Raw genomic sequence first — 26,497 nt, 5'->3', positions numbered from 1 at the left:
TGAATACTTACAATAGTTCTATAATTATTTAGATACAATACACATGACTAATAATGCAAATTCAACATAAATAGTAATGAAAAGAAACAGCCCTAACACAATGTATGTCCTAGTTGTACACTTTTTTCTAAAATTAGCTAATCCAAAAATCCAGTATATATGCTGGAGTACAATATGTAGTAAATTTTATAAATTACTACATAAAAATTAGAAACATCCAAAAATTGGCATATTTTGATAAATCCAATTTAAACTCCACATTTCACATATTCAACAATTTTACAGTGTAAAATTAGATGTGTGTTTAAAGCAAAACGAGAGGAATGTAATAAAATAATTTTCAACTGTATTTGACAAGATGCACATTAAAATACATCACATACAGATTCTCTCGATAGTAGGTAAATCCTATAAAAGGCAGCTGGTTTCCCACAAAGGCTTTGGGGATTGGAAAGGTTTCCACATCTCCTTTGTCATCCTCAATGTCATCAAAATTACTGCTGTCTATGTCACTGCTAAGCTCAGGTACAACAGGAGCAGCAGCTACAAAGGAAAAAATGGTCAGCTTCATGGTAAGATTCAACATTCTGTTGTGGATATATCAACACACTATATAATGAAAGGTAAATATGGCATGCAGTAATTTCATCATTTATTTTATATTATTTATCATATAGCAGATCCATTAATATTTTTGGATTAATAAAATAATTTTCTTTCCACACCCACATCTGACAAAGTAAATGTTTTGAAGTGATCTGTTACCATGCAATACAAAGAAAATCATTTAAATAAATCAGTTTGCCGAAGAAGGCAGTTTTTATTGCATAAAACATACATTTTCTAAAGCATCCAGATTTAGGTCAGATATTTAATCCCAATTTTATCTTAACTATATGAATAAGCTTCAATAAGTGTGTCTGATTACAGAAGTTTTGATCAAATGGTAAACTAAAACAGCTAAATTTTTGCCAGAGGCAATTAAGTTCTATGAACTTAAATGATTCTAAGTGGTAGGTTAGACAGTACTCATACAACTTCAGGAGGTAAGCAAGTTAGGAAAGTACAACTGACTATGTAGCCATTTGTTAAAAAAATAAAAGATCAAACTCTGTTGTTCAAACAAATGCACTCTCTCTATATTTACAGCATGGCAAAAAGAGGAGGGGGGGGGGATGTTTATGAACCCATAGTGGCATTTCTTTTATTATAAACAAGAACAATAGTAAGAAAAACAGCCTATGTGACACCCCTTGAGACCCAAAAAATTACTGTACAAAACTGTTATGTGAATATTTTAAGTGTTTTACGTTTTTAATTCCACACTGTTAAAACAGTAGCTGTTTATGCAAATATTGAACATATTCAAAATATAAACTACAGTTTACTTACTCTCTCGAATGTTATCCCAGTTCCATTGATCACTCTTAAAGAAAGGGTGCTGTTTAATTTCTTCTACACCATTTCTCCCAAGTCGCACCTCTCTAAACATAGTAATTAACCCAATTTCACATTAGAAAAATCAGTACTCCATTTTTGTTAAGTAACTTGTGACTTTGCGCTTAAGTGCACAGAGACTTTAAACAAAATTAAGGTTCAAAGAGATATGGGCAGTCAATGTAATTCAGGCGAACTTTAATTAAAATCAAATCATCTGTTGTTTCTCATATTAAAAATGCTCCCAGTTTCTTAGCAGGCACTCTCTCTGCACGTACTAAAATGGCTAGAATTCTGAATCTGCCACGTGTGGAGTAAAATATTTTTCCATCTAGATTTTGTGTAGAAAGGGAGCACACAGGCACAAGTTTTAAATAAAAAAAATTAACTGCAAACTTAGAAAGTCTGCCAAACCACATGACAAACCTTAGGACGCAAATGAAGGGAGGTCTGGCTTAGTACACAGAACGGTTATTCAAAATTCCAATGAAATAAATATTTCAAAACTTCTATCCTCCTCCCCTGAAAAATAACCCTTACATGCCTTTTGCTTACATTTACAACAAAGACACCATGTGGCAAGTTTTAGATGTGACAACAAACATTCTTTATATAAGACTATCTTTTAACATAGCTCTCAGAACATAAAAATAACTTATGGACTTGAACAGATAAGTCACATGATAGATGCTCATTCCTTCTTGTCACTTTAAGTGCTTCAGTAGTGATTATGTATACAGAAAGAGAGCATCTGTTTTAAATAAATTCCCCAAGCACACATTTAATATAAACAGGAAGATGTACACACGTGGGGGAAGTACTCCTGGACACTTTTATATTATTAAACTCTTCTCATATCTCCTCTCCACCTTTCAGCCATCCTGGGTCTTGAACAAGACAAATCCCTACTAAAGCAGCTCTTTCATGAATGGTATTTCTTTAGCTGCATGTAATCTTACTCAACAGACCAGACAGTCCATCTTTGAAATAAAGAACTAGTACATACCACCAGATACATATTTCTTTAAGTTTTTTTAGTTGTTGTTTTTTTTAAATCAATCATTCTACACAGTCAGTTACCGGGCTAGATTCTCTACTGTGGCCAGGCTCTGTTCAGCACTAGGGAGCAGAGGGCACCAGGGAATTAGTTATTCCTCTGATTCTGCACTGTGTAGCTCTTGTGCCCATTGCAGCATCTCCTAGGCTGTGTTAGTGCCTGGCACGGGAGGATAGCAAAACATAGGTGAGAGGGAGGAAGGGAGAGAGAGAGGTGGAGGTGGAGGTGGCTGGGGCAAGAACATGCTACATCAGCTTAATACCAATGAGGAGCTCTATTATACAAGACGAGATCTCATCTAGCAGTTTACATCCAGAATCATTCCTCTTTGTGGGGAAATTAGCTATACTTGTAAATTCTTACCTCAAAAGCAGGTTTTAAAAAGCATATCTAAGAAAATCTCTTCTAAGAAAACTGGAATAACTCTCTGCATAAAATTCTCTATTTTTGATAATGTATCTGTTTTCATTATTATTTACTGAGCGCTGACGACACGCTCAGCGCTTAACGAATGCAAGACAAGTTGGTCCCTGTCTCAAGGAACTCACAATGTATTTCAAACATTGTTACTGTATTTTGGACCTTGTTTGCATGGCACTAGGAAAGATTTTCTTTGGGGCAATTTTGAATTCTTAGGAAGAGTGCGGACAATGTAATTATTGCCAGAAGTACTCATGAAAACGTTAGTTTTAGTTAAACATAACATAGAGTTTGCACAACAGCCAGCCACTAGAAAGCAGAAGATACGGTTAATTTCTCACAAAATGAGAATGATTTAGATAGCACAATTAAGGGGAAGGAATCCATTGTTCTAAGATACAGCAAGTGTGTTTGCACCCACTATAAGAGAGATTGTACAAATGTAGTACACACACGTACCTGTCCGTTAAAAAGTCACAGATGAGGTTCTTTGCATGCTTAGAGATTTCCACATCATCTGGGAAACTTAATGAATTCTTGTGATCCATGATTTTACTATATGTTCCTACCAAGGAGTCTGCATAAAATGGAGTGTCCCCTAAAATAAAACATGCATAAATGTTAAGATTTTTAATTTAAAATTTAAGTATTTTAAGATAAACAGAGAAAAAAGAAAGCAGACCTATAAATTATAAAGTTCAGGCTTATTCTGAAAAGTGGCTCTATAAAAATGGGATTGCTTGATCCATGTTTACTGTATCTCAATTTTTAAAAAAAATCATATGTACTCCGTTTACAACTAAAACTATTTCCCCCCCTAAATACCCACACTACAAACTAAGCCTATGCCCAGGGGAATCAAGCTACGATATTTCCACCATCATTACTGAAGTTTCTGCACACCAAAACAGATCTGTCATACTCATACAGTGTCTTTCAATTATGCCCTCAGTAACACCTTTGTAAATCCACTGACTTCAAGGGGCTTGGATAGGAGTAATTGATTGGAACCATTAAACATTTCGGTTGATGCATGTTATGGAATAGAATTCACAATTAATTCTTAGTGGTTTCAGTTCTGCACTTCTAACAAGAACAAACAGCAATCAAAATGTATTTGTCACCAAAGTGATCAGCTAACACTCTGAATATGCAAAAAGAACAGATCCGTTGACCAAGAGGCGGACATTTTTACATAATTCTCTTTCAGAGTTGAAACACACTTTAATGAAAAAAGCCCCTGAGGAATATGTTTACTGACCAAGTTACCTATTTTGTCCATCAGAAGGAAAACATTCAGCAGAAAAAGGCATTCTGATTTAACAGATTCGATAAATTATCAGCAATTAGAACATTTTCACCATGTGGAAAGTTTATTAATCTCTACAAACCAATACATAGAAGCCATTTTGCTCTTAAGGAGGATATAAAAGAGAAGAACCAAACACAAATAGGCTCCAAGAAAGAACAAGTTAGCATTTACATTAGTGTCAATTAAACTCCCAGACTCTGCTGTGACCTCCCAACTAGTCCTAGTATGGTTCCTATAGAAATCATCCATTTAGGGTGACCAGACAGCAAGTGTGAAAAATTGGGAGAGGGGGTGGGGGGTAATAGGAGCCTATATAAGAAAAAGACCCAAGAATCGGGACATTTGGTCACCCTACATCCATCAGATGCACAGATTCCATGGTCTACCAATGCTCCCTCCTTCTTCACTCTAAAAGGGTCTTCTCTCCCCTTTTCTCTTCAGCACCATCATAAAAGGCTCCTATCAAAGTCATTCATCACCACCCTAGTATCCCCTCAACTAAGGTAATCCCTCTCTTGGCAGCCCAATTCTCTGCTTTCTAACTAATACTTCAGCTTTGTATCTAATGTACAATAAAATGTAATACAATTTCATTCGGTGTAGCACCTTTCATATAAACTGTATCCCAAAATGCTCTACAGCCTTATTTTAAATATAAATTAAAATTGATGAAGTCAGAAGCAGAACTATTAAGAAGTAAAGCCAACAGAGAACAGATATTTTCAGCTGAAATTTGAAATAAGGAAATCAACAAGGCCAAGAAGTTCAACCGCTGTTCCTGACTGCAAGAGCTGCAAAGGATTGTGTTTTTTTTTTATTAAAAGTGTTCAGAGCTATATTAGCAGAAGGAATGGAGGGCAATAGAAGGAAGGATTGTTTGACAAGCTGAAGCAAGTCTACTGCAATGTTCCCTCTAATTTTTCTCACCTATGTGCAGAATTTTGTTATGTGCACCAATATGGAGGTGATGTGTGACACGTCATCTTCATATTGGTGCACATAACATAATTCATATGATAGGGGTGGAGCTGAGGGGTTTGGAGTGTGGGAGGGGGCTCAGGGCTGGGTCTGGGGATAAGAAGCACAGGGCTGGGGCAGAGGGTTGGGGTGCAGGTTCTGGGGTGGAGCTGGGGATGAGGGGCTTGGGGTGTAGGAGAGTGTTCTGGGGCTATGGCAAGGAGAGAAGACTCCCCCCCAGCTCTCTCTCCTCCCTGCAGCACCTGGGCTCCCGGAGTGCCTGCACGGCACTAAATAGGCTGCTGCACATCCGCACAGCTTACAGAGAACTTAGGTCTACCAAGGTATTTAAAACTGAAAAGGTAATTTTGAACTGGATCCTAAAATTAATGAGGTGGCATTGGAGTGGTTTTAAGATGGGGATGATATAGCTGAACTTTGTGTGTGTGAGAAGGCAAGCAGCTATAGTCTGCATATCCTTGGTGGTGAAAAGAAGCTATCTGCAATAGTCTACGAAAGAAGAGAGAAAACCATGGATGCGGACTTCAGTGAAGTTGGACTTTAGGCAGTATTGTACATGGGCAATGTTGCTGAAATGTTGAGAAGAACATTTACAAACAAACAATATATGCTTGTGATGCAGGAGGAGTAAATCAGAGATAAGCAAGACATCAATTATATGTATTGTCGGGTTCAAGTCAAAGAGGCAGATTGATGATGCTCTTATTTAAGAGAAAACACTTATATGTGTAAACATTTAGTTGAATGAAGTTGAGCCACAGCTCAGTATAAGGAGAGAGCGTGCACAAGCAGGAGTCATTGAAAACTATTAAAAGGTAGACATAGTTGAGTATCATGACTGTAAAGGTAGTTAAAGGCTGAAATAAGATATCTGAGGAGAAAGTAGATAGAAAAAGAAAACTGACAACTAAACTATTGTGAGATACAAAGGAGCAGGAACGATGGTGCAGAGAGATGGAGCAGTCATCAGCAACCGAAAAAGACTGGTTATGCAAATAACAGTGGATCCAGGACAGGAGGGGAAAAGGGAGGCTCATGTAACTATCCATATGAAGATAATGCTGGGAGACAAAATGATCCACAGTGTCAAAGCCTTAACTAAGGTCATGAAGAATGAACAGAGAAAAGGAAATATCAACAGTAAGGGCAGAGGAACCATAAACAGGTTAAAACCTAAACAGAAACATTCCCAGGAGATGAGATGGGGAAACGGGAAAAATCTGAGGGGAAAAAGTTCAGAAGAGCTGGCAGTTTATCAAGGAGACTATATTAAAGGCACAACTGCAAACTATCCTGATACGAATGAAAGATAATAATAAGCCAATACAGCTGCATCAGGAGCCTCTTCAATTACTTGAAAACCAAAAAGGAATCCTACAAGAAATAGAAACATGGACACATTGCCAAGGATCAGCACAAAAGAATAGCACAAGCATGTAGGGACAAAATACAGAAAGGCTAAGGCACAAAATGAGTTACACTTAACAGGGACATATAAGGCAATAAAAAAAAAAAAAGATGAAAGAAAGTGTAGGTCTACTACATAGTGGGGAAGAAGAGATAATAATGGACAACACCAAGAAGGCTGAGATGTTTAATGTCTATTTTGTTTCAGTCTTCTCTAAGAAAGAGAATTTATCCAGATGCTTAATACAATTAATATTAACGGGGGGACGGGACGTGGAGAGAAGACACAAACCACAGGGAAATGAAAAGTTAAAGAATATTTAGATAAGTCAGATATATTCAAGTGGGCAGACTTTAATAAAATTCACACTAAGATCTTAAGCCTTAAGGTAATAGCTGAAGCAATCCCAGAACCATTAGTGATGATGTTAGAGCTCTCATAGGGTATATGTCTACACTGGAATTAAACACTTGCAGCTGGCCCTTGCCAGTTGACTCGAGCTCCCGGGACTTGGGCTGTGGGGCTGTTCAATTGTGGTGTAGACGTTCTGGCTTGAGCTGCAGCCTGAGCTCTGGGACCCTCTGACCTCACAAGGCCCTCTACTCTGGGTTTCAGCACAAGCCCAGACATCTACACCGATATTAAACAGCCCCGCAAGCCAGAGTCAGCTGGCAAGGGCCAGCCACAGGTTTTCAATTTCAGTGGAGACATAACCATAGAGGAAGGGTGAGGTCCCAGAGGACCGGGGAAGGGCAAACATAGTACCTATTTTCAAAAAGGAGAACAAAGAGGACACAGGGAATAATAGACCAGTCAGACTAATGTTGATACCTGGAAAGATACTGGAGCAAATTATTCAACAATTTATAAACACCTAGAGGATAAGAAGGTGATAATTAATAGCCAACATGGATTTGTCAAGAACAAATCATAACAACCCAACCTAGTTTCCTTCTTTGTTAGGGCTACTGGCCTTGTGGACGGATGGGGATTTTAATAAAGCTTTTGACACCATCTCAAATTACAGTCTCATAGGCAAACTAGGGAAATGTGATCTAGATCAAATTGTTGAAAGGTGGGTGCACCACCGGTTGAAAGGCCAAAGTATCAATGGTTTGCTGTCACACTGGGAGGACTTATCAAGTGGGGTCCTACAGGGTGTATCCTGATCTAATACTATTCATCAGTTTCATTAATGAATTGGAGAAAGGAGTGAAGAGGATGCTTATAAAATCTGCAGAAGACACTATGCTAGGAAGAGTTGCAAGCACTTTTAAATTCTAATCCTGTCCTCCAAACAACCTGGATAAATTGGATAATTGGTCTGAAACCAACAAGATGAAATTCAATAAAGACAATACAAAGTACCTCACTTAGGAAGGAATAATAAAATGCATAAATACAAAATGGGAAATAATTGGCTAGGCAGTTGTACCGCAGAAAAGGATCTCTGGGTTATAGTGGATCACAAATTGAATATGAGTCACCAACGTGATGCAGCTGTAAAAAGAAAGCTAATATCATTCTTGGATGCATTAACAGGAGTGTCATAGGGAAGACACGGGAGGTAACTGTCCTGCTCTACTCAGCACTGGTGAGGCCTCAGATGGACTACTGTGTCCAGTTTTGGGTACCACACTTAAGGATTTGGAGAAATTCAAGAATGTCCAGAGGAGACCAACAAAAATCACAAAAGGTTTATAAAACCTGACTTATGAGGAAAGGGTAAAATAAACTGGCATGTTTTCTTCTTCAGAAGATAAGACTTTCAGGAATCTGATAACAGTCTTCAAATATGTTATGGGCCGTTATATAAAGGATGGTGATCAACTGTTCTCCATGTCAACTGAAGGTAGGACAAGGAGTAATCAGCTTAATCGGCAGCAAGGGATATTTAGGTTAGATATTAGGAAAAACTCTCTTACTATCAGAGTGGTTAAGTACTAGAATAGGTCACCAAGGGATGTTGTTGAAACCCAGTCATTAGAGGATTTTAATAACAGGTTAGACAAATGCCTGTCACAGATGGTCTAGGTATACTTGGTCCTGCCTCTGTGCAGGGAGAATCTCGAGGTCCCTTTCAACCCTACATTTCTATGGTTCTAAGAGTCACAATGAAACAAACAGGAAGGAAGCAAAGAAGAGGAGAGCATGCAGAAGAGAAGGAAATGAGGTTGAGGAGTAAGAGGGGGAAAAAAACTAATAGAGATGGAGAAACATGGTAATTAGAAGCATCACGAACAAGATGGGCCATAGGAGAGGAAATGTATACAAACCATGAAGTATCATTAACTCTCCCAAATGAAACCCCAGATTATAGAGAAAACTGAGCTAGTGAGCCCCTCAACGATAAAAACTCAGACTCTCAAAATACTGGTGTTCCCTACATTTGATGATGTACTGGAGGAGAGAAAAGAGGTCCCAACCACAAAACAAAAATGAAATTGAAGCTCTGTCTTGGCACTACAGGACAGACTTCTAACATATTAACTATTAAGGTGCATTGATTAAATTGATCCTGGGATTCAACTTACTAATTAGCCTTCATAAGTCAAATGTGCTTCATCCTCAGAGGCATTAACATTTCAATGACTGCAGACTCGGGAGGAGCTTTCCTGCCCCCAGAACCTTAGAAACGTATCTGTTCCTGCAGTGTTCCCAGAACACGTTGGTATGGATAGTGAGTAATCACGCTCAGGTCCAGACTCCTCACCAATGCTCTGATACTAGACTCTGAGGCTCGTTTACAACCTTGGATGGCTAGGGTCCTCTATAATGGATCTAATATTCATATACATTACATGACCTAATGGTCCAGTGCTTTACAATGGAAAATCCTGACTGGAGAGTACAAGAATTAGACAAAAGCAGAAGCAGTCACAGGCTGAACTGTCTCGATGCATCCATATGTCTTACTTGTTGCTATATAAGGATAATTGAATCATAAAATATATTTCACTAGGAGAGGGGTGGTGAAGCACTGGAACGGGTTACCTTGGGACCTGGTGGAATCTCCATCCTTAGTGGTTTTAAGGCCCGGCCTGACAAAGCCCTGGCTGGGATTATTTAGTTGGTGTTAGTCCTGCTTTGAGCAGGGGATTGGACTAGATGACCTCCTGAAGTCCCTTCCAACCCCAGCAGTCTATGATTCTATGATAAAAGTTCTTGAATAGAAGTTTCCAGAAGGGGATGGGGGAAAAATTTAATGAACTAAATTATTACTCACCAACAAGCATCTCAAAGAGAAAAACTCCTACGGACCACCAATCACACTCCCGTCCATAGCAGCCATCACCTCCTTGTGACTTCAAGACTTCAGGCGATATGTAGTCAGGCGTTCCAACAGCTGTATCACAGCGCACCATACCAGTCTACGTAATTGCAAAAAATTGCAAGTAATAATCGATTTAATTGAAATAATATAATAAACACAGTGTTTCACCAAAAATAAAATTAACCCATTTATGTTATTTTGAGAAAAACATGTCCCAAAGTAAGTAGTTTGGGAAACATTTAAGGCCTCCAAAAGTTCCTATTCCAGAAGTGGTTTCTGACTGTCATAAATATAAAGGGAAGGGTAAACCACTTTAAAATCCCTCCTGGCCAGAGGAAAAATCCTCTCACCTGTAAAGGGTTAAGAAGCTAAAGGTAACCTCGCTGGCACCTGACCAAAATGACCAATGAGGAGACAAGATACTTTCAAAAGCTGGGAGGAGGGAGAGAAACAAAGGGTCTGTGTCTGTCGGTACGCTGCTTTTGCCAGGGATAGACCAGGAATGGAGTCTTAGAACTTTTAGTAAGTAACCTAGCTAGGTATATGTTAGATTATGATTTCTTTAAATGGCTGAGAAAAGAATTGTGCTGAATAGAATGACTATTTCTGTCTGTGTGTCTTTTTTGTAACTTAAGGTTTTGCCTAGAGGGATTCTCTATGTTTTGAATCTAATTACCCTGTAAGGTATCTACCATCCTGATTTTACAGGGGTGATTCCTTTACTTCTATTTACTTTTATTTCTATTAAAAGTCTTCTTGTAAGAAAATTGAATGCTTTTTCATTGTTCTCAGATCCAAGGGTTTGGGTCTGTGGTCACCTATGCAAATTGGTGAGGATTTTTACCAAACCTCTCCCAGGAAGTGGGGTGCAAGGGTTGGGAGGATTTTGGGGGGAAAGACGTGTCCAAACTACGTTTCCCAGTAAACCCAGTTAGAGTTTGGTGATGGCAGTGCATATTCCAAGGACAAAGGATAAAATTAATTTGTACCTTGGGGAAGTTTTAACCTAAGCTGGTAAAAGTAAGCTTAGGAGGTTTTCATGCAGGTCCCCACATCTGTACCCTAGAGTTCAGAGTGGGGGAGGAACCTTGACACTGACAAAATGACTATTCCTGGTAACGCCTCTTATTTCTTTTTTAAAACATATCTTTCGAGATTGAAAAAAAAATTAAAAAGGAAACGTGACTTAGCCTAGGTTCCAGTATTAACAAAGCTGAGTATGCATACTATGGGCCTGATCCAAAGCGCACTGAAGTCAATGACTCAAATGACTTCAATGGGCTTTGAATTAGGCCCTAAAAGAGCAGACAGATACAGACACAGCTTTTTTTTTTGGTTAGGCACTAAGACCAGTTAGGGGCTGAGTTTTTTGGTCTTGTTTTGTTTTTATTTTAATGCTTGAAAGAACAATTTAAATGAAAGGAAAAGCTATTTTGGAAGAATGGGAAGGTTAAGCTCTACAAGAAAATATAATTTTTAAAGCAAAGCACAGGTTTTGTCCTTAAAAACACTTGCTAGTACTTCATTAATTTAGCAACATAAAGGCCCTGACTATCCATACTCCTTGCTCCTAGCTGAACAATCAATAAAAGAAGAGTCAATATCAGGTCTGCTAGCATACTGGTTCAAAGTGATATGAGTTCAACTTCCCCAAATTCAAGCTTCAACTAGGTTTATTCCAGAGAGTCCAGATCGCAACAATGAAAAGAAATCCTGGATAAAGTACAGTATAAGTATCACAAATACTCTTGCACCATTGCTTCTTATCTAATCTCTCCATCCCAAGATACTTGTAAACCACAGAAAGTTTCTCACCCACCTTACCCTCAATTCTGTGAAAGAAAATAAGTAGTAACAGCTGAAAACAGAATTAAAAACAAAACAAAAAACAAAAAACACCAAAACCAAATTTCTGTTTTCTCAAGGAAACGTATTGCTGTCAGAGCTACCATGACAGAGATCCAGTCTGATATTCTAGACTCCCCATTTAGAGGGTGACTGACAAGTTGTAAAGTAGTATTGGTTTGGTTATCACAAGTAACATAAACCAACATGTGATCTGATTTTTCTTTTAAACCAAAATCACAGACCATAACGATTACAGGGAGAAAACAGGTAAAATTAGGACATGTAAATGGACACTGCAGAGACCCTTAAGGAGCTACAAAAATGACCCCCAGTTAATGCCTGTGCAGTCTACTTCAGAGATTCCATTCTGAATCCGGGGTCCCTAAGAAAAGGCTAACTCTACAATTCCAGGTTGCGGGATAGGCAAGCTACGGCTTTCTGCATTATAAAATGAACAGAGTAGATGATGGCCACTCTGGGATAAGGCAGTAGCTTCTTTTTACAATGGGTGATTAAAAACCCATTGCATTCTCTTCCTTTTAGGACAGGATGAATAAGAAAATGCTATATTTAACTCTACAGAATACCCAGATGCTACAGTATCCATGACTCAAGTGTATATTGTTGATTAGGCATAGGCATGGAATACGTCTTTAAACCTTCTGCCTATGATAGCATTGTGGGCACAGATCTACAGACCTTGTCTGAACTTTGAGTGTCTCTCTCATCCTGATTTTGAACATGAATGAAGTTTCTCCAGTTGAACCTACCTCTCCTGTTTAACAAGGATTGTGGCTGCTAAATAAACTTTGGTATTGTTGGATGCCCCTGGAGGTCTGGAAGCCATACTAGATGGCGGAAATGGGAGACTGCTGAGGGAGATCTGGAGTCTTTGACAGTGATTTGCTGAAGCCACCTGAATTCCTCCCCAAACAAGAATTTTCCTTGAAAGGGGAAAGTTGTCAATCTGGTTTTCAAGGAGTAGTCAGAAGGCCTCGGCTTCAGTCACAGTCTATGCACTCAGACCAGGCTAATCATTGTGATATTTCCCCCCATTCCTTGCACAGCTTTGACTAAAGAAGCCATAAAGTAAGAAGACAGATTCCTAATATTTCTGTAGTATCACACAGTAGAGAGGTCAAACCAAAGTAGGGCAGCGTCTTAGTCAATCTGACTGCTCGTTTCCACAAAATCTCTTGATTTACTTCGTTTTTGCAGTGATCTGATGCTTGCTGAAGGATCTTAGATAATGTAGACTGAAGTTTGCAGAAAAGATCCCAAATATCTCAATGTCCAGCAAATGAAGTTTCCATTTTTCTCTCAAAGGGGATCTTCAGTGCTATTCTGAGCCTTCAGAGGATAGTATTTCTCCTTTTTAACTGGATATAGCTGCATCTTCTCTTGCATTCCACATGAAATTCTCTCAGGAGCAGATCTGAGGACTTTAACATCTCCTTGACGGACTATATACACGAGATTGCTATTTTCCATCATTCATTCGTCAGAGCATGCAAAAAGCTTTGAGGGCTTTGTATGAATATTTAAATACTAGGTACTCTAAGACTAATTGCATCAGCTTTTACACCTCCAATGTTAACATCCGGAAATTAGAGAATGAGGTCCTCTTTATCCCAAGAATAAGGATCAGGAACTCTTTACCAATTCCGTGGATCATCTCCTTCCCAGAGTTAATTGACCTCCATACTCTACTGTCTCAATGGCTGGGTTACAGTGAGATCAGACTGTCAAACAGGACTGCTCCGAAGCTGAAAGCTCAGAGAGCTAAAGGGGGATGTCTTTCTCTGGGCAGAGAGCATCCTATTCTCTTTTCATTAAATCCTAAGCCTGTTTCTCTCTATGTCTCTAGTGCTCTGGCTACCATATTTACCAGAGGAGCTCTGTGACATAATGTCTCTTCTGTTAAGTAAAGGGCCTTTTCTTTCCCTGAGACTGTTATTGCCCTGCTCAGGACAGCGCTAGAAGCTTTTCAGAGGTGAAAGATGTAGGAGTTGGGCAGTCTCAGAAGCTGCACCCCGAAAGGAGCTAAGTACTTCCAACTGGGAGGTGAAAGGGTTCCTCCAATAAGATGCAATATGTTTATATCTTAGAAGAATTGGGAACTTTGTGTGCCTTTTCTCTTGGTATCTCACAGAGGTCCCCTATGCTGATCATCTCCCCAAGTCCCTGTGGCTGGGAGTGAGCTGGACTGGCTTCTGCAAATGCTGCAGACAGAATAGTTTCTTTATTCATCTCCAGGGCCTTTTGAAGAGGTCAGAATGGCTCAATATATAAGAATGCTGCTGCAGGAGTGATGGTTTAGACTTCCTGATGATGCTTTTCTGAAGAGACAGAAGTACCAGCACCCTCCAACTCTTCTTTGTAGAGATAATGGAGTAAGTCAGGCTAGGTCTGGAGGCAATACTGAGCCTGGGCCTGCGTATCACAGGGCTTACAGCACAGAGCTAGAGCAAGAGTTATCCAAGATCATTGTGTGATGGTATCAGGGGAGCAAAAGGCTGAGTTGTAGAAGGAGGAAGAATTTCTTTCTGAAGGTTATTCCATCTACTGACGGTGTAGTCCCAAATTGATGACCACCATTCCTTCTGTCCTGCAACACCTCCTTTCCTCAGAGTTCCCTTTGAGTTTGAGCTTCCCTAAGAGCTCAGCTACAAGGGAACAGAGATCCTGACTGGTCTGTCTGAAAAGCCAAGCTTTGTGGGCAGTTCTTGTCCCTGGAGTTTCTACAGGAATCAGCCATGATGCATGTTGTAGTCCTGTGATGCCTGTTTCATTAGTCACAGAACCAAAAAGACAGCAGTCTTTTGGTGCCCCAAGTACTGTAGCTGAGGCAGCTGCATGCAAACATATGATTGGAGCTCCTACTAAGCCTCTGAGGCCTACTCCATTTTTTCCTTTGTTCAGGCCTTTCTTTCAGTTAGGGGAAGACTATACATGATCCTCCTGCAGGAGATAAAAACAACTGAGCTTTGTAAGCCAACAAGTCCCATATATGAGTGGTAATGTCATGAAAACAATTCGCAATTCTGTGCATCTGCTGGTTGGAAGAAATTACACTCTGAGTGTCTACCTGGTACGGAAGATTTAACAGATAACGCTGCTTTGAATTCTATAAAAAATGGTTACTCACCTTCTTGTAACTGTTGTTCTTCGAGATGTGTTGTTCATGTCCATTGCAATCAGGTGTGCATGCTCTACATGCACAGTTGCTGGAAATTTCTCCCCCAGCAGCTCCTGTCGGGTTGGCTCTGGAGCCTCCTGGAGTGCTGCCTTCATGGCGCTCAATATATGACCCTGCTGACCTGGCCCCTCCTCAGTTCCTTCTTGCTGGCTGTTCCGACAGAGGGGTAGGAGGGTGGGTATTGGAAAGAATGTGAACAACACATCTCGAACAGTTACAAGAAGGTAAGTAACCATTTTTTTTTCTTTGAGTGCTTGTTCATGTCGATTCCAGTCAGGTGACTTCCAAGTTCTACCCCAGAGGTGGAGTTGGAGTTAAGGAATTGCTGATTGGAGCACTGCTCTGCCGAAAGCTGCATCATCTCTAGCGTGCTGTGTGATGGCACAGTGAGAGGTGAACATACGCACCGAGCACGAAGTAGCTGCCCTGCAGATTTCCTGTATCAGGACCTGGGCCAGGAATTCAGCTGATGAGGCCTGTGCCCTTGTGGAATGAGCCTTAAGAGGCGGTGCTGGGACCTTGGCCAGCTCACCACATGTGCAGATACAGGCCGTGATCCAGGAAAATAATCTTTGAGATGAGACCAGGAGTCCTTTCCTTCAGTCTGCCACTGCCACGAACAGCTGGTTTGACCTCCTGAACGGCTTTGTGCACTCGATGTAGAATGCCAACACCTGCCAAACATCCAGTGACAGGAGACTTTGCTCTTGGGTACTGTTGTGGGGCTTGGGAAAGAAAACAGGTAAAAAAATGTCTTGGCTACTTGCACCTTGTCCTTGTGGAAGACCATATAGGGTGGACTGGAGGTAAGGGCCTTTACCTCCAACACCCTCCTGGCTGATGTGATGGCGACCAGGAAGGCTACCTTCCATGACAGGCAGAGAAGGGAGCAAGTCGCCAGCCGTTCGAATGGGGGTCCCATTATTCTGGAGAGGACCAGATTAAGGTCCCATGCCAGAAGAGGCTGTCTAACCTGAGGATATATCTGTTCCAGGCCCTTAAGGAAACATCCTATCACAAGGTTAGCGAATATGAAGCGTCCAGATGTGCCCAGGTGGAAGGCTGAGATAGCAGCAAGTTGTACCTTGATAGATGACACTGCCAGGCCTTGTTGGTTGAGGTGCACAAGGTACTCCAAGATGAGTGGTACAGACGCCTGGAGTGGAGGAATGTGATGTTGGGCACACCAGCAAGTGAACCTCTTCCACTTGGCCAGATAAGTGGCCCTGGTGGATGGTTTTCTGCTGAGAAGCAGGACCTTTCTTACTGGTTCCGAGCCACAGGAGCTCCACTGGGTTTAGCCATGAAGCTTCCAAGATGTGAGATGGAGGGACTGGAGGTGCAGGTAGCAAAGGCAATTGTGGTCCTGTGTCATCAGATCAGGGTAGAGTGGTAACACGATAGGAATGTCCACTGACAGCTCCAGAAACGTGGTGTACTAATGTTGGGGCCAGCAGAATTACTTTCACTCTGACTCTGTGGATTTTCAGCAGTAATCTGTGCACGAGTGGATGGTGGAAAGGCATACATGAGACGGTCTCCCCTGGAAAGCAGGAACGCATCCGAGATCAAACCCGGGCTGTGTTTCTGAAAGGAGCAGAACACTGGGCACCTCCTGTTGCTCCAGGTAACAAACAGATCGACCTGGGGAACCTCTCACTTTTGGGAGATGGAATATATGACATCCGGGTGGATGGCCAACTCGTGATTGTGAAACGATCTGCTGAGGTGGTCTGCAGGTTCGTTCTGCACACCTAGGAGATAGAACACCTTCAGGTGAATGGAGTGGGCTATGCAGAACTCCCATAGCTGAAGGGCCTCCCGACATAGGGGGGGAAGAGCGGGGTCCACCCTGCTTGTTGATGTAAAACATGGCCATAGTGTTGTCCATCATTACCCGCACACACTGGCTTTGAAGCCAGGATAGGAAGATTTGGCACGCTAGCTGTACTGCTCTGAGCTCTCTATTGATATCGATATGCAGGGAGAGCTCATCCTGCGACCATAATCATTGTGTCTGGAGCTCTCCCAGATGCGCCCCCCAACCGAGAGCTGACACGTCCATTACTAGAGACAAGAAAAGCTGAGGGCTGTTGAAGGGGACTCCCTTGCACACTGTGCGAGGGTCTAGCCACCACTGGAGGGACGAGTACTTGGTCTGGCACCATGACCACAGATAACAGGCTGTCGTGCCCTGGGAGGTATACAGATGCGAGCCATGCTTGAAATGGTCTGAGCCTCAGTCTGGCATGCTGGACCACGTAAGTGCAGGCTGACATGTGCCCAAGGAGACTCAGGCATCCCCTCTCTGTAGTAGTCAGGTACCATCTGAGGCTTTGGATAATGTTTTTCATGGTCTGAAATCTGGTGTCTGGCAGGAGCACCCTTGCCTGCACTGAGTCCAGCACAGCACCGATGAATTCTATTCTTTGAGTCAGTGACAAGGTTGACTTGTTCACGTTGAGGAGTCGTCCCAGCCTCTCGAAAGGAGCTCTGACTAGTCGGACTTGAGACTCCACCTGCTCCCTGGTGCGCCGCCTGAGTAGCCAGTCGTCTAGGTATGGATATACCTGTACCTGCCTCTTGCGAAGGAAGGCTGCTATGACCGATATACACTTGGTGAACACTCGGGGGGCTGTCAACAGACCGAAGAGGAGGACCATGAACTGACAGTGTATGGTGCTGGCTATACACTGCAGAAATCGTCTGTGCACAGGCCGAATAGCTATATGAAAGTACGCATCTTTCATGTTGAGGGTGGCGTACCAGTCTCCCGAATCTAGGGAAAGGATAATAGCGCTCAGGGAGACCATGCGGAACTTCAACTTCACCATGAACCAGCTCTAGAATGGGTCAGACACTCCCCTCCCCGTTTGCCTTGAGGATTAGGAAATAGCGGGAGTAGAACCCCTTGCCCCTTAGCTCCTGAGGAACCTCCTTCATTGCCCCTATGGCAAGGAGCGATTGCACCTCCTGGATAAGGAGTTGCTTGTGAGAAGGGTCCCTGAAGAGGGACCGGGAAGGGCAGTGGGAGGGAGGGAGGGGAGGAGCAGAATTGGAGAGAGTGCCCCACTTCTACCGTACGGAGAACCTAGCAGTCCTATGTTATTTGGGACCATGCATGGTAGAAGTGGGATAGACAATTCCGAAAGCAGGACTGAGGAACCAGTATACAGACTGGCACTTTGTCCCCGGGTACACCTTCAAAAGGTCTGCTTGGAGGCTGTTCAGGCATGCGCTTGGCCCTGTGATGATGAGGGCTGGGACGGCTTATGCCTGCTGTTCCTACCTCGCCATCTAGAAAGTCTTGCCTAGGGCGAAGGTGCTGCGAGTCTCTGTGCTCGGAGATCTTCTGCAATGCCAATTCTGCCACCGATACTGGTGCACTCCGCACCGAGGAGATTGGTGCCAGGTCCTGCCATGCCAAGGTGGACTGCAGTTTAAAAGCCAGCTCCATGAGGAGCTGTTTCAACCTGAAATCCCACTCCTTTTTGGTCCTTGGTCGAAAACCCTTGCAAATCCTGCACTTAACAGCTTGGTGCGCTTCCCCCAGACTATTTAAACAAGTGTGGTGGGGGTTGCCCATTGGCATCAGCTTACTGCAGGACTTGCAGGGCTTGAACTCTGGGGATTGAGGCTTGCCCTGACGTCCCCAAGGGGAAAGGTCGGGGTGGAGGGGAAACCCCACTCCCAACAGAACTACTACTAACTAATAAAAACTAGAACTATAAACTATTGAGATAAGCTATACTAGAAAGCTACAGGAAGCGAGGAGAACTTGCAAGCAAGTCACTCGCAGTTCCGATAACCGTCACAGGTGGTAAGAAGGAACGGAGGAGGGGCTGGGTCAGCAGGGTCGTATATTGAGCGCCATGAAGGCTCCATTCTAGTGGGCTCTACAGCCGACCCTATGGGAGCTGCTGGGAGAAAAATTTCTGCCAACTATGCACGCAGCATGCACACACCTGACTGGAATAGACATGAACAAGCATTCGAAGAACAATAAGATTCCTCCTTTCCATCCCCTACAAATCCATGCTGCTATTTTTCTGGGCTCTTTATACATACATGAACTGTTAATACATACTACTGGTAAAGAAACTCAAAGTTAAAAAAGAAAAATAGGTGCTAGGGAGATGTCATAAATATAAAGGGAAGGGTAAACACCTTTAAATCCCTCCTGGCCAGAGGGAAAGCCCTTTCACCTGTAAAGGGTTAAGAAGCTAGGATAACCTTGCTGGCACCTGACCAAAATGACCAATGAGGAGACAAGATACTTTCAAAGTTGGGGGGGGTGGAGGGGGAAACAAAGGGTTCTCTCTGACTGTGTGTTGTTTTTTTTGCCAGGAACAGACAAGGAATGGAGTCTTAGAACTTAGTAAGTAATCTAGCTAGATATGCGTTAGATTCTGTTTTGTTTAAATGGCTGATAAAATAAGTTGTGCTGAATGGAATGTATATTCCTGTTTTTGTGTCTTTTTGTAACTTAAGGTTTTGCTTAGAGGGATTCTCTAGGTTTTGAATCTAATTACCCTGTAAGGTATTTACCATCCTGATTTTACAGAGGTGATCCTTTTACTTTTTCTTTAATTAAAATCCTTCTTTTAAGAACCTGATTGTTTTTTCATTGTTCTTAAGATCCAAGGGTTTGGGTCTGTGTTCACCTAGGCAAATTGGTGAGGATTTTTATCAAGCCTTCCCCAGGAAAGGGGGCGTAGTGCTTGGGGGGATATTTTGGGGGGAGGCGAAGAGATGTTTCCAAGTGGGCACGTCCCCTGTTCTTTGTGTAACACTTTGGTGGTGGCAGCTTTTAACCTAAGCTGGTAAGAATAAGCTTACGGGGTCTTTCATGCAGGTCCCCACATCTGTACCCTAGAGTTCAGAGTGGGGAAGGAACCTTGACAGGAGGCCTATGTTTTATAGAAGTCATCCTGCCAGCATCAACATATTTTTACAGCTGGGACATCCCCAGGATTTGGAGACATTCTAGAACTATGTCCATGTGTCTGATTCTACAGCTTCTTATATAAAATATTTCCTCCATTCCATTCAGTCTGAGACCATCTAAGTCTATAAAGACTTAAACTTTAAGGTATTAAAAAAACAACAACCCTAACTTCTAGGGGTCAGATAGTAGTTCAGTCTTGATTCCCAACCCAATCCTGGAGTTTCTGCTACAATTACTTACAAAAATGCTGCAAACACTTCAAACTTTAGAAAGGAATTAAAAGTCTTATTATAGTTCAATTTCCTTAATAGAAAAACATGAGTAATCTTACGGTTACCATTTTTGTAGCCCCCAGAGAAATTACTGATAGTTTCCCTCAACTTTGTGGGTCAGTATAATTTTATACATATTACTGTTTTATTATTAGCTCTGATTAACAATAGAGCTTTATAATACTCTCAGCAGTCTTTGTTCACCAAACTTTTAACATATACTGCTGAACTAGTACTCTTTTGGTTCAAAACCAGTAGCCCTTTAAAAATATACATAGCATAAAAAACGGTTACTGACCTTCCATAACTGTTGCTCTTCAAGATGTGATGCTCACGTCCATTCCACATTAGGTGTGTGCATGTCACATGCACCGTTGCTGGAGATTTTTCCCTCAGTGGTATCCAATCGGGTTGGCTCCAGTGCCTTCTGGTGCCACAAGCTTATGCGCCAATACAAGGGGCACTGCCAACCCTGCACCTTCTGAGTTTCTTCTTGCCAGCTAACTCTGACAGAGCGGTAGAAGGGTGGGTCATAGAATGAATATGAGCAATTAATCTCAAAGAATAATAGTTACAGAAGGTCAGTAACCGTTTTCTCTTTGAGTGCCTGCTCACGTCCATTCCACATTTGGTGACTCACAAGCGGTACCCAAGGCAGTGGGCTCGGAGTTCATGGAGAAGCGGACTGCAACTCTGCTATCCTGAACCTCATGTCGTCACAAGACTGTTGGGTGATGGCATTGTGGGATCAGAAGATATGCACTGCTGACCAGGTTGCAGCCCTGCAGATGTCTTGGATTGGATTGCTTTCAGCAATCCCAAATACAGGAGGTTATCCAGAATGATATTCTCTGGGCTGAAACTGGTAGGCCTTTCATTCTCTCTGCGATTGCCACAAAAGAGTTGCATGAATCTGTGGAAAGGTTTAGTCCTCTCAAGGTAGAAGGTGAGGAGATGCCAAACATCCAGTGTGTGAAGCCACTGCTCTTCTGAATTCTTGTGAGGCTTCGTGAAGAAGACTGGCAGTAAAATGACCTGGTTGCTATGGAACTGAAAAACCACCTTTGGCAGGAAGGCCGGATGGGGGTGTAGCTGGACCTTGTTCTTGAAGAACACGGTGTACAGTAGTTCTGATGTAAGGGCCCTGATTTCAGAGACCCATCTGGCTGAGGTAAATACTACCAAGAAGGTGACCTTCCAGGAGAGAAGCAACAGAGAGCACAATGCTAGCGGCTCAAAGGGAGGGCCTGTGAGTTTTGATAGGATCAGGTTTAAATCCCATGGGAGGGATCAATTTGTGAGCCTGAGGGTAAAGTCTCTCCAACTCCTTAAGAAAAAGAATGGTCATCTTGTGAAAGAAAACTGACTTACTGTCCACTGGCGCATGGAAGGTCAAAATTGATGCTAGATGCATCTTGATAGATGTGAAGGCTAGACCTTGTTGTTTTAGATGGAGCAAGTAATCCAGGACACACTGAAGGGAAGACCGAGTTGGAGAGAGGCCCCATTTCGAATGACCATATTGAGAAATGCTTCCATTTAGTGAGGTAGGTATTCCTGGTGGAGGACTTCCTACTACCCAGAAGGACCTGTCGAACTTGTTCCGAACAGGCTTGTTCCTTCGGGTTCAGCCATATAACTTCCATGCAGTCAGGTGAAGGGACCCAAGCTTCAAGTGGAGTAAACGGCTGTGATCTTGAGAGATCAGGACCAGGCAGAGTGGGAGCATTAGCTGGGGTACTACTGGTAAGTCTAGCAGTGTGCCAAACCAGTGTGGGTGTGGCCATGCCGGGGCTATACGAATAACTCTCACCTTGTCTTGCTTGATTTTCAGAAGCACCTTGTAAACCAGAGGAACCAGTAAAAATGCGTAGAATAAGAGCTCTGCCCCTGGAAGTCAGAAGGCATGGGAGCCCAGGCTGTGCCCATGCAGCAAGCAAAACTGATGGCATTTCCAGTTCTGCTTGGCTGCAAACAGGTCAACCTAGAGCAATCCCCACCTTTGAAAGATGAACCTGATGACCTCTGGGTGAAGGGACCACTCGTGGTGAGAGGAGAAAGATCTGCTGAGGTGTGCCAGGGCATTCCAGGCTTCCAGAAGATGAGATGCTTTGAAATGGATGGAGTCCTTCATGCAGAAGTCCCACAGACAGACGGCCTCTTGACACAAGGTGGAGCAGCATGCTCCTCCCTGCTTACTGATGTAGAACATGGCTATGGTGCTGTCTATCAATACCTGCACTGCCTTGCCTGCAATCTGGGGAAGGAACACTTGGCAAGTCAAGCAGACCCCTCTGAGCTTCCAGACATTTATGTGCAAGGAGAGTTCTTACTGGGACCACAGGCCCTACGTTAATCAAGGTGGGCTCCCCAACCTAGCTCTGAAGGATACGACACTAGGCACACTGATGGCTGGAGGGCAACAAAGAGAACATCCGCCAGTGCCATCCAGGGGTCCTTCCACCAGTCAAGGGAGGCAAGGATTGGGGCTGGAACAGCAAGCACAGAGTCCAAGTAGTGACAGTTCGGAGAGTACACTGAAGCTAACCATGTCTGCAGGGGCCTGAGGCACAGCCTTGCATACCATAGCATGTAAGTGCATGCGGCTATGTGTCCCAGTTGCTTGAGGCAAACCCAAGCTGTTGTGATCAGTTAAGCCATGACCTTGGATGTCAGGTCTGGAATCGCATCCTTGGAAGGAAGGTTCCGGCCTGAGTTGAGTCTAGCACTGCCACGATAAACTCTATTCTCTGTACTGGAATGAGAGTCGACTTTTGTTCGTTTACCAACAGGCCCAGTGCTTGGAAGGTGGCTTGGACCAGGCTGATGCTTTTCTTTACTTGAGCCTCTGAATGACCCTTGATCAGCCAGCCAGTCACTGTGGTATGGGTAGACTTGAACGCCTCGCCTTCTGAGAAAGGCAGCTACCACCACCATACCTTTTGTAAAAACCCAGGAGGCTGAGGACCGGCCAAAAGGGAAAATGGTGAATTGGTAAGGAGTCTGGTTTATAATAAATCTGATAAATCTTCTGTGGCCATGGAAGACAGAAATGTAAAAATAAGCGTCCTTCAAGTTGAGGGCTCCTGGATCCAGGGAGGGAATGATTGAGGCCATGGAGATGAGGCAGAACCTCAGTTTCTTAATGTCAGAGTTCCTTCCCCACTCTGAACTCTAGGGTACAGATGTGGGGACCTGCATGAAAACCCCCTAAGCTTATTTTTACCAGCTTAGGTTAAAACTGCCCCAAGGTACAAACTATTTTACCTTTTGCCATTGGACTTTATTGCTGCCACCACCAAGCGTTTAACAAATATGTAACAGGGAAAGAGCCCGCTTGGAAGCATCTTTCCCCTCAAAATCCTCAGCAAACCCCACACCCCCTTTCCTGGGGAAGGCTTGATAAAAATCCTCACCAATTTGCCTAGGTGAACACAGACCCAAACCCTTGGATCTTAAGAACAATGAAAAAACAATCAGGTTCTTAAAAGAAGGATTTTAATTAAAGAAAAAGTAAAAGGATCACCTCTGTAAAATCAGGATGGTAAATACCTTACAGGGTAATTAGATTCAAAACCTAGAGAATCCCTCTAAGCAAAACCTTAAGTTACAAAAAGACACAAAAACAGGAATATACATTCCATTCAGCACAACTTATTTTATCAGCCATTTAAACAAAACAGAATCTAACGCATATCTAGCTAGATTACTTACTAAGTTCTAAGACTCCATTCCTTGTCTGTTCCTGGCAAAAAAAACAACACACAGTCAGAGAGAACCCTTTGTTTCCCCCTCCACCCCCCCCAACTTTGAAAGTATCTTGTCTCCTCATTGGTCATTTTGGTCAGGTGCCAGCAAGGTTATCCTAGCTTCTTAACCCTTTACAGGTGAAAGGGCTTTCCCTCTGGCCAGGAGGGATTTAAAGGTGTTTACCTTTCCCTTTATATTTATGACACTTGAGATAATTATTGAGGTGATGCAGGTCCAGGATGGGGCAAAAGCCAATCTGGGCCTTTGGGATTAGGAAATATCGGGAGTAAAACTTTTTCCCTCTCAATTTTCGAGGTACCTCTTCCACAGCCCCCACCGGTAAGAGGATCTGCAGCTCCTGGACTAGGAGTTGCTTGTGAGAAGGGTCACTGAAGAGGGACGGCGATAAGGGGTGGGAGAGAGGAGTGGCTGAAAACTGCAGGATATAACCACCCACCACTGTACTTAGCACCCAGTGGCCCGATGTGATGTGGGACGATGCCGAACTTAAGTGGGAGTCAGTCCGAAAACAAACAAAGGATGGCGTTTGTAACCTCTGCCCTTTCTCTTGTACAGGTCCTGTCTCAGTGGTGGAGCCGAGAAGTGGGCTGGCTGTTGAGGCCTGAAGTGCCTCCTTGAAGTGGATGAAGCACAGAGGCCCAGGGATCTGAAGGTAGCCCTTGAGTCCTTCAGGCCATAGAGTGTTGTGTCCGTTTGCTCTGAAATAATGAGGAGCCTTTGAAAGGGAGGTCCTGGATCGATTGCTGGACCTCCTGAGGTAGCCATGAGGACTGTAGCCAAGAATATCGCCTCATGGACACTGCAGAGGCCATCGTCCTGGCTGCCATATCAGCAGCATTCAGTGTCGCCTGGAGTGAGGCTCTGACAACATTCTTTCCCCTCCACTAATTGGGCACAGAATTCCTGCCTTGAAGTCCTCAGGCACGGAGACCTTAAAATTGGATAAGGAGTCCTACAAGTTGTAATCATATCTCCCCAGCAGGGCTTGCTGGTTTGAGATTAGTTGTAGACCACCTGTTGAATAAAAACTTTCTTCCCAGACAGATTGAGTTTCCTTGCATCCTTCTGTTTGTGGGTAGCACTTGCTTGGCTCTGTCTACTCCTCTCATTGGCCACCCATACAACTAGGAACCCAGGACGGGGGCTGAGAGTATAGCTACTCATACCCATTGGCTGACACATAATATTTCTTCTCTGCCCTCTTCAAAGTGGGAGGGAGAGAAGACTGGGTCTGCCACAGGGCTCTGACTGGACCCATTACCACCTCGTTAATGAGTAGGGCTGTACGGGGAGATTTCTGCAAACCAGTAAAGTGCCTGATACCACTATTGCTTAAAATTAAAGGCAGCCAAGTCAGCAGACTGCAAATTGGCCATGCAGCAGCCTCACCTTAACCAAGGCAGGAGGGGAGGGGGTTTTGGGTGCCACAAACAGGACAGCTTGACCCCGCGTCCTTCCTGATAAGAATTGTGTTGAAGTTGCTGATACATGCATTTTAGAAGAGCAGGGTGTGCCCTCAGGAATGTGTCTGTTAGAGCCTCAAGACTGCAAATTCTGGGAAAAACTCACACCTGGTTAATCAATAATTAGAAGGAAACCTCTTGCTTGACCGTTGAAACTGCTTGCTTAACAAGAGACATGTCATTGTTTTACTAATGTATAAATAAGGGGGAAAAGTTTGAGGTAGTGGGACTCCTCGGGACTGGACTCTCCTTCTGGATGCAGCTTGTGTTCTCCACTGGCAGACAGGCTGCAGCTGTGCCACTCGAGAGCCAAACTCAGCTTCAGTAATTATCGAGGGTTGGGGGTGTTTTACTAACCTGCTGCGGACATGTGTAAGTGCTTGAGACTAAGTAAAGTTTAGCTTTAAGTGAAAGCACTCTTGTGTTGTCCTGTTTGTGCCAGCCATCTATCGGTCGGACGGCCGTGTCTCCCCTGATTTATTTCCTGACACCACCTCGCACAGAGTAAAAGTTACCAAGAGCTTTCGGTTGAAAGAACCCCGGGTATCAGAGCCACCTTAAATGGTGCTGTTGCATCTAGAATGTCAATGAGGGTGAGAGACAATTCCTAGAGCTCCTCAATCTCTAGCTCCAGGTTAACTGCTACCCGCTTCAGAAACTCCTGATGGGCTCTAAAATCACCTTGCGGCAGTGAGCCACTCGGTCCCGAGATGTCCTGGTCTGCGGAGGAGGAAGAAGAGGCCTCTACTGGAAGGTGAGGGCTGTTTTCTCATCTTCAGCTTTAATTACCTCCATGTGGCCCACGTCATGTGCATCAGCACTGGGAGTTGGTGTCCAGTACCGAGCGGAGTGAAGGGGGATCCTGCCCCTCGGAAGCAAACGAGTATGACAGGTGAGAAGAAGGACACGGTACTGAGGGAAATGGCCATGGGTTCCTGAATGGCCACTGAATAGGCCATTGTCCACCTGACCAGGTACTCGTGGGGCAACCTGCACTGAGGTCCAGCAGCACATAGGACAGTACCAGTGGTGGCTCTTGCACTGGTGTAGGGATGACGAGTCCTCCCGAGGTGACCAAGGGCAGTGGTACTCCTTATTTCCGACGTCTGG

The 26,497-nt window shown here is 43.3% G+C and overlaps 1 protein-coding gene across 2 annotated transcripts in view; it reads right to left on the bottom strand.

Moving 5' to 3' along the window:
• The window catches only part of ROCK2 (Rho associated coiled-coil containing protein kinase 2), a 171,623-nt gene that overhangs the window by 52,736 nt on the left and 92,390 nt on the right, over positions 1–26,497 (bottom strand). For both annotated transcript variants that reach the window (XM_048845516.2, XM_048845517.2), the window contains exons 6-9: positions 9,839–9,983; positions 3,374–3,512; positions 1,393–1,484; positions 384–543 (exon numbers count right to left, since the gene is read on the bottom strand). In XM_048845516.2, the coding sequence (XP_048701473.1) occupies positions 384–543; positions 1,393–1,484; positions 3,374–3,512; positions 9,839–9,983 (536 nt within the window). The remainder of the gene's footprint in view (positions 1–383; positions 544–1,392; positions 1,485–3,373; positions 3,513–9,838; positions 9,984–26,497) is intronic.

This window comes from Caretta caretta, chromosome 3, assembly GCF_965140235.1.
Source record: "Caretta caretta isolate rCarCar2 chromosome 3, rCarCar1.hap1, whole genome shotgun sequence".
NCBI lineage: Eukaryota > Metazoa > Chordata > Testudines > Cheloniidae > Caretta > Caretta caretta.
The sequence above is the reverse complement of the archived record's forward strand: the minus strand, read 5'-3'. Positions and strand labels throughout refer to the sequence as shown.